This window comes from Sturnira hondurensis, unplaced genomic scaffold (genome assembly GCF_014824575.4).
Source record: "Sturnira hondurensis isolate 20B ecotype Veracruz unplaced genomic scaffold, ASM1482457v3 Scaffold0002840, whole genome shotgun sequence".
NCBI classification, from domain to species: domain Eukaryota; kingdom Metazoa; phylum Chordata; class Mammalia; order Chiroptera; family Phyllostomidae; genus Sturnira; species Sturnira hondurensis.
Window position 1 is genome coordinate 5213596 of NW_028075471.1, and position 13571 is coordinate 5227166.

At 39.9% G+C, this 13571-nt stretch overlaps 1 protein-coding gene across 4 annotated transcripts in view; it reads right to left on the minus strand.

Annotated features, from left to right (window-relative positions):
- Window positions 1-13571, minus strand: part of CFAP20DC (CFAP20 domain containing) — a 255270-nt gene that overhangs the window by 49409 nt on the left and 192290 nt on the right. For all 4 annotated transcript variants that reach the window (XM_037040809.1, XM_037040810.1, XM_037040811.1 and 1 more), the window contains one exon: window positions 8131-8334. In XM_037040809.1, coding sequence (XP_036896704.1) covers window positions 8131-8334 — 204 coding nt within the window. The remainder of the gene's footprint in view (window positions 1-8130; window positions 8335-13571) is intronic.

Genomic DNA, 13571 nt, shown 5'->3' on the forward strand with positions numbered 1-13571 from the left:
GAGGCATTTCCATAACTCTAAGCACTAGAGTCCTGATATTCAGCCAAATTTCTATTTTCTCTATTTATACCATTATTTCTATTTATACTTGTCCCCAGCCCTCTTGTTTCAAATGCCTCACTCCATCCTCCGGAGAATGGCTCCAGAGCCCTGTCTCTTTTGTGACTCAGCTGTCACTTAGAGGACACAGACCGACCCTTTCCACGTTCGCTCACGTTTGCATAAAACAGATCCAACAACACATGGAATAAAAAGGAGTACAATTAATAAAAATCCATACTTGTAATGATTTTTAGGTGTTAGAAAACAAAAAATAACTAGTGGACACTCTTCAAAGTAGGCAGAATTATAGATGTACATAGATAAAAAGGTAAATAAAAATATTCACTTAAAATAATTGCAGGCAATGGAACTTGGTCTGAAATACCTGATTCCTCAACTTAATTTGTACTGCTGAGAACTAATGGCCCTGGCCGGGTGGCTCAGTTGGTTAGAGCATCGTCACATACACCAAAAAGGTTGTGGGTTCAATTTCCAGTCAGGGCACGTATCCAGTTTGCAGATTTGATCACCAGTCAGGATGCATACGGGAGACAACCAATCAATGGTGTCTCTCAGATTGATGTTTCTCTCTCCTTCTCTCTCTCTCTTTCTCCCTCTCTCAATAAACACATCCTTGGGTGAGGATCAAAAAAGGAAACTAATGGAGTTGTTACTCCAAAATATTTGACTCAATAACCAACTTAAATTTAATAACAGTGTGTCACGGCAGAGCATTCTGACTTATGCATGGAACTGCTATAAACTGACTTCTAAACCCCAGCTGCTGATGACTCAGTTGGGGAAGAATGCAAGTCTTGCTCTGGAGTGAGTGCTATACAAAATTGGGTGGCCCCACTTCCCTTTCTTTGTACGGGTCTCCTAATTTCATAATCAGACTCAGGGACAGGAAGAGATTATGGGAATGATGCAGCTAAAGAGCTTTTTCAAGATATTTCAGTTTCCATAACTTTGCTTTGCTGCTTTGAAACAGCAGAGCTCTCACTGGATGTGGTCTTTTTGTTGTCCTAGGCCCAAGTCAGAATACAGGAGACTGTGCCTAAGGGTTTCTAAAGCTCCCTGACCAGGGTAGGGTGGACACAGGGGTGGGGAGAATATGACAGGCTTTCTGAAGCCAGAGGTCCCTATCCACGAGTGGACACAGATGTTTCTATATCTATACATGATAGATATATACGCATAAGCCCATTTCTACTATTTCTAGTTAGGCAACATTATTTGAAAGCATCAGTTAAAAATAAAATTGATTTTTTGATTTTGGAAATTTAGTCATATTTAGAGAATACTATAAGCAGCCAAGGAATAACAATTAATACCTGCAAATAATTATGAAAATCATGATAATGGCAGTAAATGATATTTATTGAGCATTTACTCTGTGTGGAATCCTGGACACATATTATCTCATTTGACTCTCACAGTAATTTTATAAAACAGATTAACAACCCATCTAACAGACGAGGAATTTCAGACTCTGGATAATTCAGACTCTGGAATTTCAGACTCATTAACCCAAGGTGATGCCAGCCTGGAAATAGTGGAGCCACAATTTGAAGCCAGGCTGCCTGATTTCAGTTTACCTTCTCACCCCTAGGGTGTAGTACTTAATCCAGTACTTAACCACCCGGAGTGGTGAACACTTGTTTTTGAATAAGAAATATGGCAAACTCAGTTCAGTTTACGTCAGGGAAAAAAATAGTGCTCCCAAAATACATTTACTTGAAATATAAGACTACTTCCTTACCATAAATTAAAACCATTTGATTTCATTCTTATGATGCCATTCTATATTTAAAATGAAAGAAAATAAGCTTTGCTACATTGCTGAATTGGGACAAATATAAGATATAATAGACAATACTTTAAGAATGAAGAAAATTTATTTCTTGGGGTGACTTTCATAGTCACTAAACACAGAACAACTAGCACATTTCAATATGCTCTCCTGACAGCTCATCCATTACACTGCCTCTAATATCAGTTTTTGTATAAAATTTCTATAGTGGCATAAGACATCTGCTCGTCTGATTTATCTGCAGTTTAGCACGATCAACTACTTACCTTTTTAGTTCAGGATTAAAAGAAAACTCATTACACCTAAAGACAGCTGAGAAGTTAATGAATCTGTAGATCAGAACAAATTAAGACCTATTAGAGCCTGAAATGCTTATACATTATATATTGGACACGCAGCAGCCAGTGATCATCATATAAAACGCTGATGCTGATATGCTGATGAGCAAAGGAATGGAACAGATCCCAGAAATTCGGACCTCGTCCTTGTGGTGGCGCTGTTGCTATGCACTAGTGCTGGGAAAACCAGCATTCACATAAAAGTAACTACCACTTAGCACAAAAGAAGCTTTGCTTTTCCATGATCAAGCTGCTAGAAATTTGGGGGGGGGGGGAGGGAGAGAAATAAAGGCTAAATAAAAGAACAGGAGAATCCTTCCATGTTAAAAGGTAAAGACAATATTTTCATGTTGTTACATAAAACCTATGAAAATGGCAATGACGTTGCAAGGTTAATCAAATCATAAATAACTTGTATGAGAGAACCTCACCATATGCTTATAATTTCATTATGTGCATTTTGCCTCATTTTCTCCAAATATGCTTTGTAATGTGCCATTTGATGGATGAATATGATTTTTTTAAAAAAACAAGCTGAGGGACTAATGTACTTCATATTAGGTTAGGAGAATTCTTAACTTGAAGGAATGGTGGCTTTGGGGCACCTGCTTACAGAGTAGCATGCACATGAATGTAGGTTAGAGGTGGGGTGGAGAAATCATGAAATAATGAAATGATTTATTTGTAAATGTCTGAGGTAGTTGGTGTGGATTCTAATGGTTAGGCTCACATTAAAACAAGAACAACTTGAGAACCTTTGCCCACCCTTATAACCCTCAGTGGTCATAAAAAAGAGAAATGTCCTAAAATCTTTTGTGATCACTCAAGTGGCCCTTTGAGGGGAGTAACTTTGGGAAGGAGTAGATCACAGTTAGCCTGAGCTGACTCTGCCAGGCACAGGACACATGCATTCTATGTTCTCAATCAATTCTCATCATGCCAATGTGAGGAAGGCTCTACATTATCCCCACTTTATAGGTGACTGTGCCAGTGAACAGCAGACCGGGGACATGAGATGAGGTTGGCTGATGTGGAGTCTATATTTTGGTCATCACACGGCGCTATCTCCATTAGTAACTATTCCTTTCCCTTAAAACACACCCACCCATACATGATACAGCCAATCAAAATCCCTCACCAGAATAAAATTCACTTAAAAATCCATTGTAACTAACACCTAGCTCTCCTTCCAAGGCTGCCTGTAGCCCAGTTTTTAAAAGAAATCTCATGAGGGCTACTCCTAACAGAAACCCTCCAAAATCCACTACTCGTGGCTTGGTTTTCACATAAGTTGTGAAGTACTGTTTTAATCGAATTTGGGTCTAAGTTAGAAACTTTGAAAATTTTGTCTGTTAAAGGCCAGGGGATTTCTCAGTAGGCTTGATTTGTTTAAAATGAGATGCAAAAGCCAATTTGTTATGAGAAATATGGGTACATTTAACTATACTTTTAAATGAATAATTTATTATATCTAAACACCTTTTAAATAGTATATACCAATCTGAACTGCACAGACGGTGAGGGAAGCTGAGGGATCAAAGCTTGCAGTAAACACAATCAAATTGCTAAACACTCTCTCCTGTGCATGGGCTGTCTGTCTGGTTTCAGACTGCGGTGTGTGAAGTCCTGAGGTCAGGAGGCTAAACTGCGCGTGGCTGGCCTAATCTCCTTCATCAACTATTGGTCATTAAGCTCAGCCCAGAGGGCAATTTTTTCTTTATGTGTATGTTTAATCCCCATTTATCAAATCCTGAATGTAAGATATTACCTGCATCATTCAGAATTTATTTAAGCAAAGAAAAACTCATATTTATTTATTTTAGAATTTTGATAAAATCTTCCTTAATTTGGAGTAAAAGAAGAATCTTTTGATATTATGGATTACTTAGCAGTGACTAACAACTAGCAGTGACTGAGTGTGACCTCACGCAGGCTCTGTGTTCAGCACGGGCCTGCCCCTCACGAAGTCACAGCCAGGCCTGGGGGTTATTGGTAACGACAGTTACCTGATGTGGTAAGTGCTATCATTGAGCCTGAAGGTAATGGGACCCCAGAGAAGAAAGAGAGAATTTTGCGCAGGGTGGTTGAGGGCCGGAAGGGTTTTGTGAGTTGGGTCACAAGGAGTGTTTAGGAGAAGAGGGACGGAGAGTCTCTGCCAGAGGGGAGGGTGTGAGCAGCAGTGTGACTGCTGTGATCTGGAGGGAAGGCATGGCAAGCTGCACGGCGCAGCTGGAGTGCGGGGGAGTTAGCTCTGTGTGTATGCTGGCCGGGAGGTGGGTAGTGATGCTGAGACAAACGAGCACTCATTTCAAGTCTGGTCAGGTGATGGAGAAACGCAGGCACTGAGAGAACGTTATCTGGTTAAAGGAGAGACTCCACCATCACCTCCATAGAGTCTGTCCTTTTCAGAACTTGGAATTCCTTTCTCCCTCTTTCCATATGGTTTGCCCTCATCCATGAACCCTGGTTTAACTGTAGCTTTCCTTGTGAAACATCTCTGAAACTAAAGGTACAATTAATTGTTCCCTCTCACTTATTTTTATCATATTATTACTCACTACCCTGACTTACATACAGTGAGCTGTTGGCTCTATGCTTCCTTCTGGTTGGTGGACATCTCAAGGATGGGCAAAGCTTTATTTGTATCCCCAGCACAGTCCCCAGCTGGGGACTCAGAACAAAATGTGAAATGAATTCATGAGAGACAGACGAGCGAGGTTGTGGTGGGAGATATTGTGGAGATATTCCCAGCTCTAGTGGAAAGGTAGGCACGGCTCTCACAGTGATGCCCGGAGAAGGGCTGCAGAAGGCTTTGGAGCCAAGTCTCGTGGGATAAACAGGTACAAAGTACAAGGCTATGTGCAGAGTGCACTTAGGGAATCACAACTGGAACTGCAGCATGGAGTGAAAGGTAGGAGCAGTGAGAGATGAAACTGGAGAGGGTGGCAGGTCTCAGGTCATCGAAGGCCCGGTAGGCCAAACTGAAGAGCAATGAGGGGTTATGAAAGGGCTTTAATGCAGGGGAAAAGATAAAATCAGATCTGGGCTTTAGAAAGATACTAATGTGAATAACAATGATAATAAAAATTGCAACTAAACTTTATTTATTAAACGCTTTTAATGTCTTAGATACAGCGCCAAGTGCTTCTCCAAGGTCACAGCTTGGATGTGAACCCTGGCGGTATGAACCCAGAGCAGATTCTCCTAACCATTCAGCTGTGGTGCTTGGACTGGAGGTAGAGAGGCATTAGCAGACTGTTGAAGTAATGTGGGTACAGGCAGGGAGGGTCAGGAGGAAAAAGAAGGGAGGATTTGGAGACCACCTGGGCACGAACAGCGAAGGAGTGGGAGAAGCGGGGAAGTCTTCCAAATTTCTGGTTTGAGGGCAGCATGGGTGGTGGCACCATCGGTGAGCTACAAGGAATGCAGAATATTACTGTGATAAACACAGTTATGAGTTCTTTTGTTTCCTTTTCACAGGCCCTCTACAATTTCTAAAGCGAAAGGCATGAGCTCTCAGAAAGACCACAGTGGTCCTTGTAAATTGCTCTATTTAAACTCTCCAGGAGCAACACGATGCAGAAGATCATTAAGGAATGCAATATTCCATTTGGTGATAGTCCCAATATTAAAACAGACTGACTTTGATGCAATAATAATCATATCTAATGAATACAAAAGGTAGGCTTTTCAATTATTTTCTCTGTCTAAAAAATAGACTGTTCAATTTCTCATTTGGTCAAATAGGGGGTTATTAAGTTCATTACCAATGATGTTATTTTTGGCCGTATACTTTTCGAGAGTAGTTGTCATGCATGAGGACTTCAGTCCTTGCCAGAACAGGACAGTGATGAGAGCACTGTATCCAGGGCAACCGAGAGTTCAGCCTTTTCAGTTCGTAAATAATCATGCCTCAGCTTGCCCTTTGTAATGTTGGTCTCTGAGCTACTTTGTGACAAAATGAGCTTGTTCAGGAGGCCACTGTACTCTTTTTTTCTTTTGGTTTAAATGCCTGCTGGGGAATATTTTATAAGAAAGGCAATGTTTCGGTTCCATTGTAAATCAAAATGGCAAAAACTCTGCCTCTTACTCTGATGTTTAAGCTCTGGCTGCAAGGATACTCTGCACACACGGGTATTTTTGATGGGTGGGTGGATATTCGTTGGCAACAAGGCTACTGAAGGCATTATGCATGCTTGGTCATTCAGTTTAACGAGGAGAAAGAACAGTAATGAAAAATGAACACCATCCCTCCCACCCCATGTCCTTAGAACCAATTTGAATTTCTCCTCTGTGAAGTCTTGTAAGTCCTCTCCAGAGCAGAAATCTCACCTTCTGCTGGACATTGGCAGCACTCATTTGACAACTGAATCCCATATCAAAAGTCACCATATCATGGTGGTTAGGAGCTTGGAGTCAGGAGTCATGCCACACTAGTATTGAATCACTTTACTCAGGGTCTCCATTTTCTCCTCTGGAAATAGGAACTCAGCAGTGCTTTCCACACAAGATAGCAGGAAGGAGCAAATTAGATAATACATGTAAGGCTAGTGCCAGGGGCTCTGAGATGTCTAAGGTCCGCACAGATGCTGGAGATCTGGAAATAAACCTGGCTTTAAAATTCAAAAGAAAATTCTAAAATCAATAACTATTTAATGAAATACTTCATACCATAAGTTATCCATTGTCAACTTCACTTGAACTCAATCTTTACATGTTTTATTTTAGTATTTTATATTAATATGAATAAAGTTACACAATTGCATATTTCCTTTCAAAAACTGCATAGTAAAAGCTACATTTATTGTTGAATGAAAGTCTATTTTAATACATTTGACCTGATGTTGAATGTGGCCTCATAAGTAAATGTTCCTTGGGCCTAATCAGGTCTTAAAATGTCTCTAGGTGCTTAACAATTTACCATTACTATATTAATAATTTTATTATTCTGCCTCATAATATTTATTGTGCTGTACAGGACTGTTCTGTCAAAGTTTCCACTTTGTATTTCCAGTTAAGCCAGAAGATCCTTGAGGACAGCACTGAGGAGAATGCACTGTCAAAACACTGGGCTCTGTTCTGGGATCCAACACTGACTAGGTGTGGAAAGCCGGGCTCAGGATTTAATTTCTTCACCTGAAATTTGACCGGCTCCAACTCCTCTGCAGGTGCATAGTGAAGATGACGGGCATATTTAAAAGTGCTCTTCCTGTGCAAGCTTATGGGCAAATATAAGCCCTGGAAGCATCTGCAGCGCCTATTATGGCCCTTAGGCACAGGCAACAGTCAGTAAATATTTGGGGATTTCTACAGAGGGCTCGTTTCTACCTCGAATCCATTAAATACTTAGTATATCTATAGTCTCGTTTTCTTCATTTAACAAATATTGACCTCAGGGTCTGTACTAGGAGCTGGGGATGCAATGGGATACCTAGAATCTATAGTAAGATTATTCTTTTTTATTCTTATTTTTAAAAGATTTTATTTATTTATTTTTTAGAGAGGGGAAGGGAGGAAGAACGAGAGGGAGAGAAACATCAGTGTGTGGTTGCCTCTCACATGCCCCCTACTGGGGACCTGGCCCACAACCCAGGCATGTGCCCTGACTGGGAATCAAACCAGCAACCCTTTGGTTCACAGGCTGGCACTCAATCCACTGAGCCACATCAGCCAGGGCTTTTTTTTTTATTCTTTCAGTGTATGGTTTTATATATCACTACACAATTAACATACATTATCTGAAGTTAAATAAGACAATTTAAGAAAGATCAATGCCTCCACACCTAAAGGACTACCTCAGAATGGGCTCTGAGTGTCTCTGATAGGGAGTGTTCTCATTTTGGCCCTGATTTTCCCAGGCAAGGCTGGGCTTTGTTAGAAAGAAGCTGCTTGCTCCTCATTAAGGCAATCAACAAAGGCAAAAAGCCTTTGACTCACAGGTGGCAGGCAGGAGTTCCAGGTGGTTGTGTCATCACTGCTGGTACTTATGCTGACATTACAGTTGTCAACCTGGGATGCGCTCAGGCCATGGGAAGCCCCAGCCTCCTCCAGGTCTTCATTCTGCTGCCGCCGTAGGCTTGCCAGCATTTGCAACTCGGATTCACTCATCTGGCTGGGCTGATAGTTTCTCCAGTCATACTCCTAACCAAGAGAGGAGAAAAGTGACAGAGCAAAGGGTCACTTGGCTCTTCTTAATTTTATAGCTACCAATGAATGCTATTCCACAACCCTAACCCTTCAATGGTTCCCCAGTGACAGAGACCACAGCCACACCCTTAATATGCCTTTATACGATGTCTATCCCACCCACCTGTCTTTTTGTTCCTGACCTATCAGCCGTACTGTGCTTCACTATGATACTCTAAACGAAGCATCAGACTCATGTCTGTCTTAGTGCCTGTACCCATGCTGGTCTCCAATGCCCCATCTGCTGGCTAACTCCTAGGTGTTTTTTAGGTCCCAAATTGCATTACGACTTTGCGGAAGCCTTTTTGGACAACCACAAACTGGGTCAGTTCATCTACATTATAGGCTTGCATCGATGCTTAAAGTGTTCATTTTTAGCATCTGTCACAACTGCAGTGAGTGACTGGCTGTGTGTTCACAGGTGGTCCATCAGCTCTACAAAGGCAGCACCATGACTTACTCCCACTGCGCTTCCCACGTCTGATGCTCAGCCAGTACTTGAGGATGATGAAACAAACAAAAATTCAAGGCAGTTTGTTTTAAAAAGAAAACTCAGTTCCCATAAAAATGTCTACTTTACAAGAAAATTGATGAATTTTATCCTTGTCAACATTATGACCAAACCCATTCAACTTACAGTAAGACTGGGAATGAGTAATGTTGTTAAGCCATCAAATAAAATATGAACTCAAGGCGGAACATGTAAGGTCTGAAAGCCAGAAAGACCTTGAACTACAATAAACACTTTTACTAATATGGACTTTATTATATATACATAATCTTTCAGGCACATTTTCCCCCAAGAGTAGTACTACAAATCTTTAGAAACTAATATAAATATTATTTCATTGTACAGGGAAGAAATTGGCATACGGAATTCTCAAAACTTTTCATTTTTCTCTGGACTAAACCAAATTCCATAACAAATGTTAATTTCAATATTACTAAAATGTTAGCATCGCTAAATGGGCTTTATGGTTTAACTCAGGACTGGAATATAACTTAAAGACCATCTTGAAATTTTCTTGTATATGTATGAAATTGGTTGTACTTAAAAAGTGTTTTTCTTGCCATGAAACACCAAAAGTTTTTAGACATTATAATCTCTATGCTTACTTTCTCAGTGGACCCTTTGAGACAGAGCCTACTTTCTCCTCTCATCTGCCTCATAGGAATATAGGAAGTTAAAACAGTATAATTTAGAAAAAAATCTTGGCATTTCTATGACACTGAAAGCTTTTTAATAGAGCATTATCATCATCATAATTTGGAGGTTGTGAAAGCATATGATCTGATAATGTGATGTGGAGGTTTTCTGGAAAGTTGCCAATGGAAACTCACTTGAATGCTTATAGTTCATGGCTCCAAGCAGCTTGGAACCCTGAGAGGCCATGCAATCTCTAATAGGAGAGTTCAGGAGTATTTAATATGCTTTGAGAGTTCTTGGGACAAAACAGGTAGCACAAGAAGATGAACAAGATTTATATTCCAAAGAAAAACATGAAAAAGGAAAAAAAGGGCAATAGAAATAATTGAAATTCAAAAGAAATAGTTGGGAGAGCCACAAACACAGGAAGAGATGCCCAACATTACTGTCATTAGTGAAATACAAATCAAAATCCCAATGAGATACCGTAATACAAAAGATAATGAGTGTCGGCAAGGACACGGAGAAATTAGAATCCCCAAACACTGCTGGTGGGGATGTAAAATGGTGCAGCCGCTTTGGAACACAGCTTGGCGGTTCCTCAGAATGTTAAATATGGGCCATGTGGCCCAGCAATTTGCTCTTAGGTATACAGCCAAGAGAACTGAAAAGAACAAGTGTTCATGTAAAAACTTATAAATGAATGTGCATAGCAGCATTATTCATAATAGCCAAAGAGTGGACAGAACCACATGTCCATCAATGGATGAATTAGTTTTTGTTTATCCATATAATGAAATATAATTTAGCTATAAAAAGTAACAAAGTACTGATACATGTTACAACAGGGATGAACCTTGAAAACACTATACTAAGGGAAAGAAGCCAGAGAAAAAAGGTCACAGATTATATGATTCCATTTACATGAAATGTCCAGAATATGGAAATCCAGAGACAGAAAGTAGATTTGTCTCTTGGGGGTGAGAGAAGAGAGGGAACGGAGGGTGACTGTTAATGGGTATAGGGTTTCTTTTTGGGGTGATATCAATGTTCTGAAATTAGGTTGTGCTGATGGTTACAGAATTTTGGGAGTACACTAAAAATTCCTCAATTGTATACTTCAAAAGGGTGAATTTATGGCATGTAAATTATATCTCAATAAAAAAGTAGTAATCAGGTGTGAAATGAGACCAGTCACTTGACTTTGGGCTCAGCAGTGATCAAGCGACTTGCTGTTCTTCTGTCAAGAAATGGAACTAAATGTTCTGTGCCAAATAGGTATATTATTTGGCTTGTCATTACCAATACATGCTTTTAGAATAAAAAAATTTCATTTTCATTTTTATAATTTAAGAAAGCCTTGACAATGTAGTGTGATTAACTCATCCATTCAATTTATTTATTTAATCCATAAGCCTGTACTGTGCTTGAGGTACATCACAGGTGCCAGGATGGAAAACCAAGGGAGAATGGGGCACTGGTTCAGCCAGACAGACTGAGTCTGGGCCCTAGTTCTGCCACTCACCTGCTATATGTGGTTGGGCAAATTACCTAACCTTTCTATGCCTGGTCTGTGCACTTGTAAAATGAAACCATAGTATACACCGCACAGAGTTTTTGGTGGACTAAATCAAATGCTTAGCATATTCCTGACAAACTAAGGGTCTTCACACTTATGATTTGTTCTTTTATCAGAAAGTGTTTAAGTATAAACTTTCCAATATATGGTTATTTCTAAATTAAACATATGTACAACTACATTAAAATAGTATGTATAAAATAAAAACACAAAATTTGAAATTAAAATGGTTAGGCTAAAAAATAAATAGTTCAAAAATTTTGCTCCTGAAGCTGAGTGGATTGTTTTGGACACATCTTCTAGGGGGAGCACAATTGTAGTAGGAGACCACTGAGTTGGCAATCAATACTTATGCTCCCTGTTACTACAACATTATTCTTTCCTCGTATTTTCTCTGCCCCCCCTCTGTCAAGTCTTTCATCCATTCCACACTATACTAGGAGCTGGGAGCACAAAAAAATAGGACACAATCTGTCCTCAAGGAGCTCACAGTCTAGAAAGGGAGGCATAACAATTATTCTAAAATGTGCTGTTATCAACACTACAACAGAAATATGTCTAAGACGCTTGAGAAATCAGCACAGCAATGACCACTGCATTTTACTGCGTATAATGCACACTATTTTGCCCAAATTTTGAGGGAAAATAAGGAAGCACATTATACATTGGTATAATGATTACCTACCATGGAAATAATAATCCCATGTGTAATGAACACAAAAACATGGGTGCACATTCTACACAGCAAAATACGGTAACTGCCCACTAGAATTAGGAAAAGCCTTAGAGAAGTTTACAGTGGCATTGCATAGTAATTAAATTTATTGACAAATAGAGTGAGTGGCCTTCAGAGTGAGTGAATTCTCTCCACCGCTGACTAGGCTGAAGCAGCATCTGGGCAAACAATAGCGGCTGGAACACTGCCGTAATCCGCTGTGGTGGGAATGGATTGATTGGTTCACTCATTAGTGCATTTCACAAGTACTTACTGAGACCCTATTATGTGCCAGACACTGTTGGTGCTAAATTTGCTTAGAACTCTGTATTCCCATGATTTTATTTCATACAACAGTAGTAACAGAGTCTGACAACAGCCTGGAAGGGCAGCCAAAAATGAGCTGATTGAAAGAGGTGACTTTCTCCAGGGTCATGAGTAGAGCAACTGGTGGCAGAGATAGGTAATTAACTTAGTCCCTCGATACATTCGTGATTTGCAATCTCTTAAAGCATACCTAAATCACCAAAAAGGCTAAATTATTCACTTTTTTAATAAAAAGGTTTGTAATAAAGTCTTTACCTTAAAGTGAATTCTGGCACAAGATGTCATCTAACTAAATTATGCAACTGCTGAGAGGCAAGGTGCTTTACGTAATTCTATCTCTGACAGGCTCAAAATGCTACATATAACCCAGTTTCATCTCAAAATATTCTTGTGGGGAAGAAGGGAGACTTCATTGATCAGATATTCTTGGAACAAGGCAACAGGCTCAGGGCCATGAAATTCGACTGTGCTCAGATTCCAGGCAAACCCTTCCATCAGGAAGCCACTCAGGCCTTTTGTTTCATTGATCTTTCCTCAGCCATTAGGAGCCTAGGACAGTGAAGGTACAAACACAAGACGTGGCCTCTGCTCTCACAAGCTTTACAGTCTAGTAGGGCAAGTCAGGCTATCAAGAAAGGAGCATTAAGTAAGGTAAAATAAACTGAGATACAGTATTAATAATCAAGCAGAATCCTGATAATGATTAGAAGGAAAACTAGTGACTCCAGCAAAATCATAAAACACAACAAACAAAAACAACCTTTCAACTAGATGTCCTTACTTAATCTCTCTTCTTAAGATGTTAAGACGGACTTGCTTAATCAATCAGATACCAGCCTACAGACTCCTGCGAGCTTCAGATAGGAACTGTGGCTTACACAAGGCTGCTTACAATGGTGGTATAGAGTCAAAATGAGAGCGATTGGCAAGATCAAATGAAGAAACTCGTTCTATTCTATACAGATTGGAGCGTAATAGAACTTGGAGGAAAGTGGGTGGTTATTCTCATTCTAGAGCCCATAAACTCTCAGAGATTCTCCTTCTAAATCAGGTTTGCGCTATGACAATGCCTGACACCTGGGAACATAGTGTTGTAAAAACTCTTAAATAAAAGGTCTACTAAGCAATCCCTGACTCTGTATTCCTTTAAGTTACAGCAACACTCAAAGAGCATGGTGGCTGTTACAAGATACAATACAAAAGACAATGTGAAAAAAGGGAAATCTACCAGAGTCTGGTGTATTTGGCACACCAGAGAGGCCCCTTATAGGATCAGTCAAGGCTTCATGAATAAGATGGTCTCTCAGCTGGGTCTCGAAAGTTAAGGGTAAAAATACCTAAAATCAAATTGAAACCTTTCATTAAGACCAAATGGCTTCCACTTCCCTTGCTCAAATTTTATGAAAAATCTAAGATTCTACAGA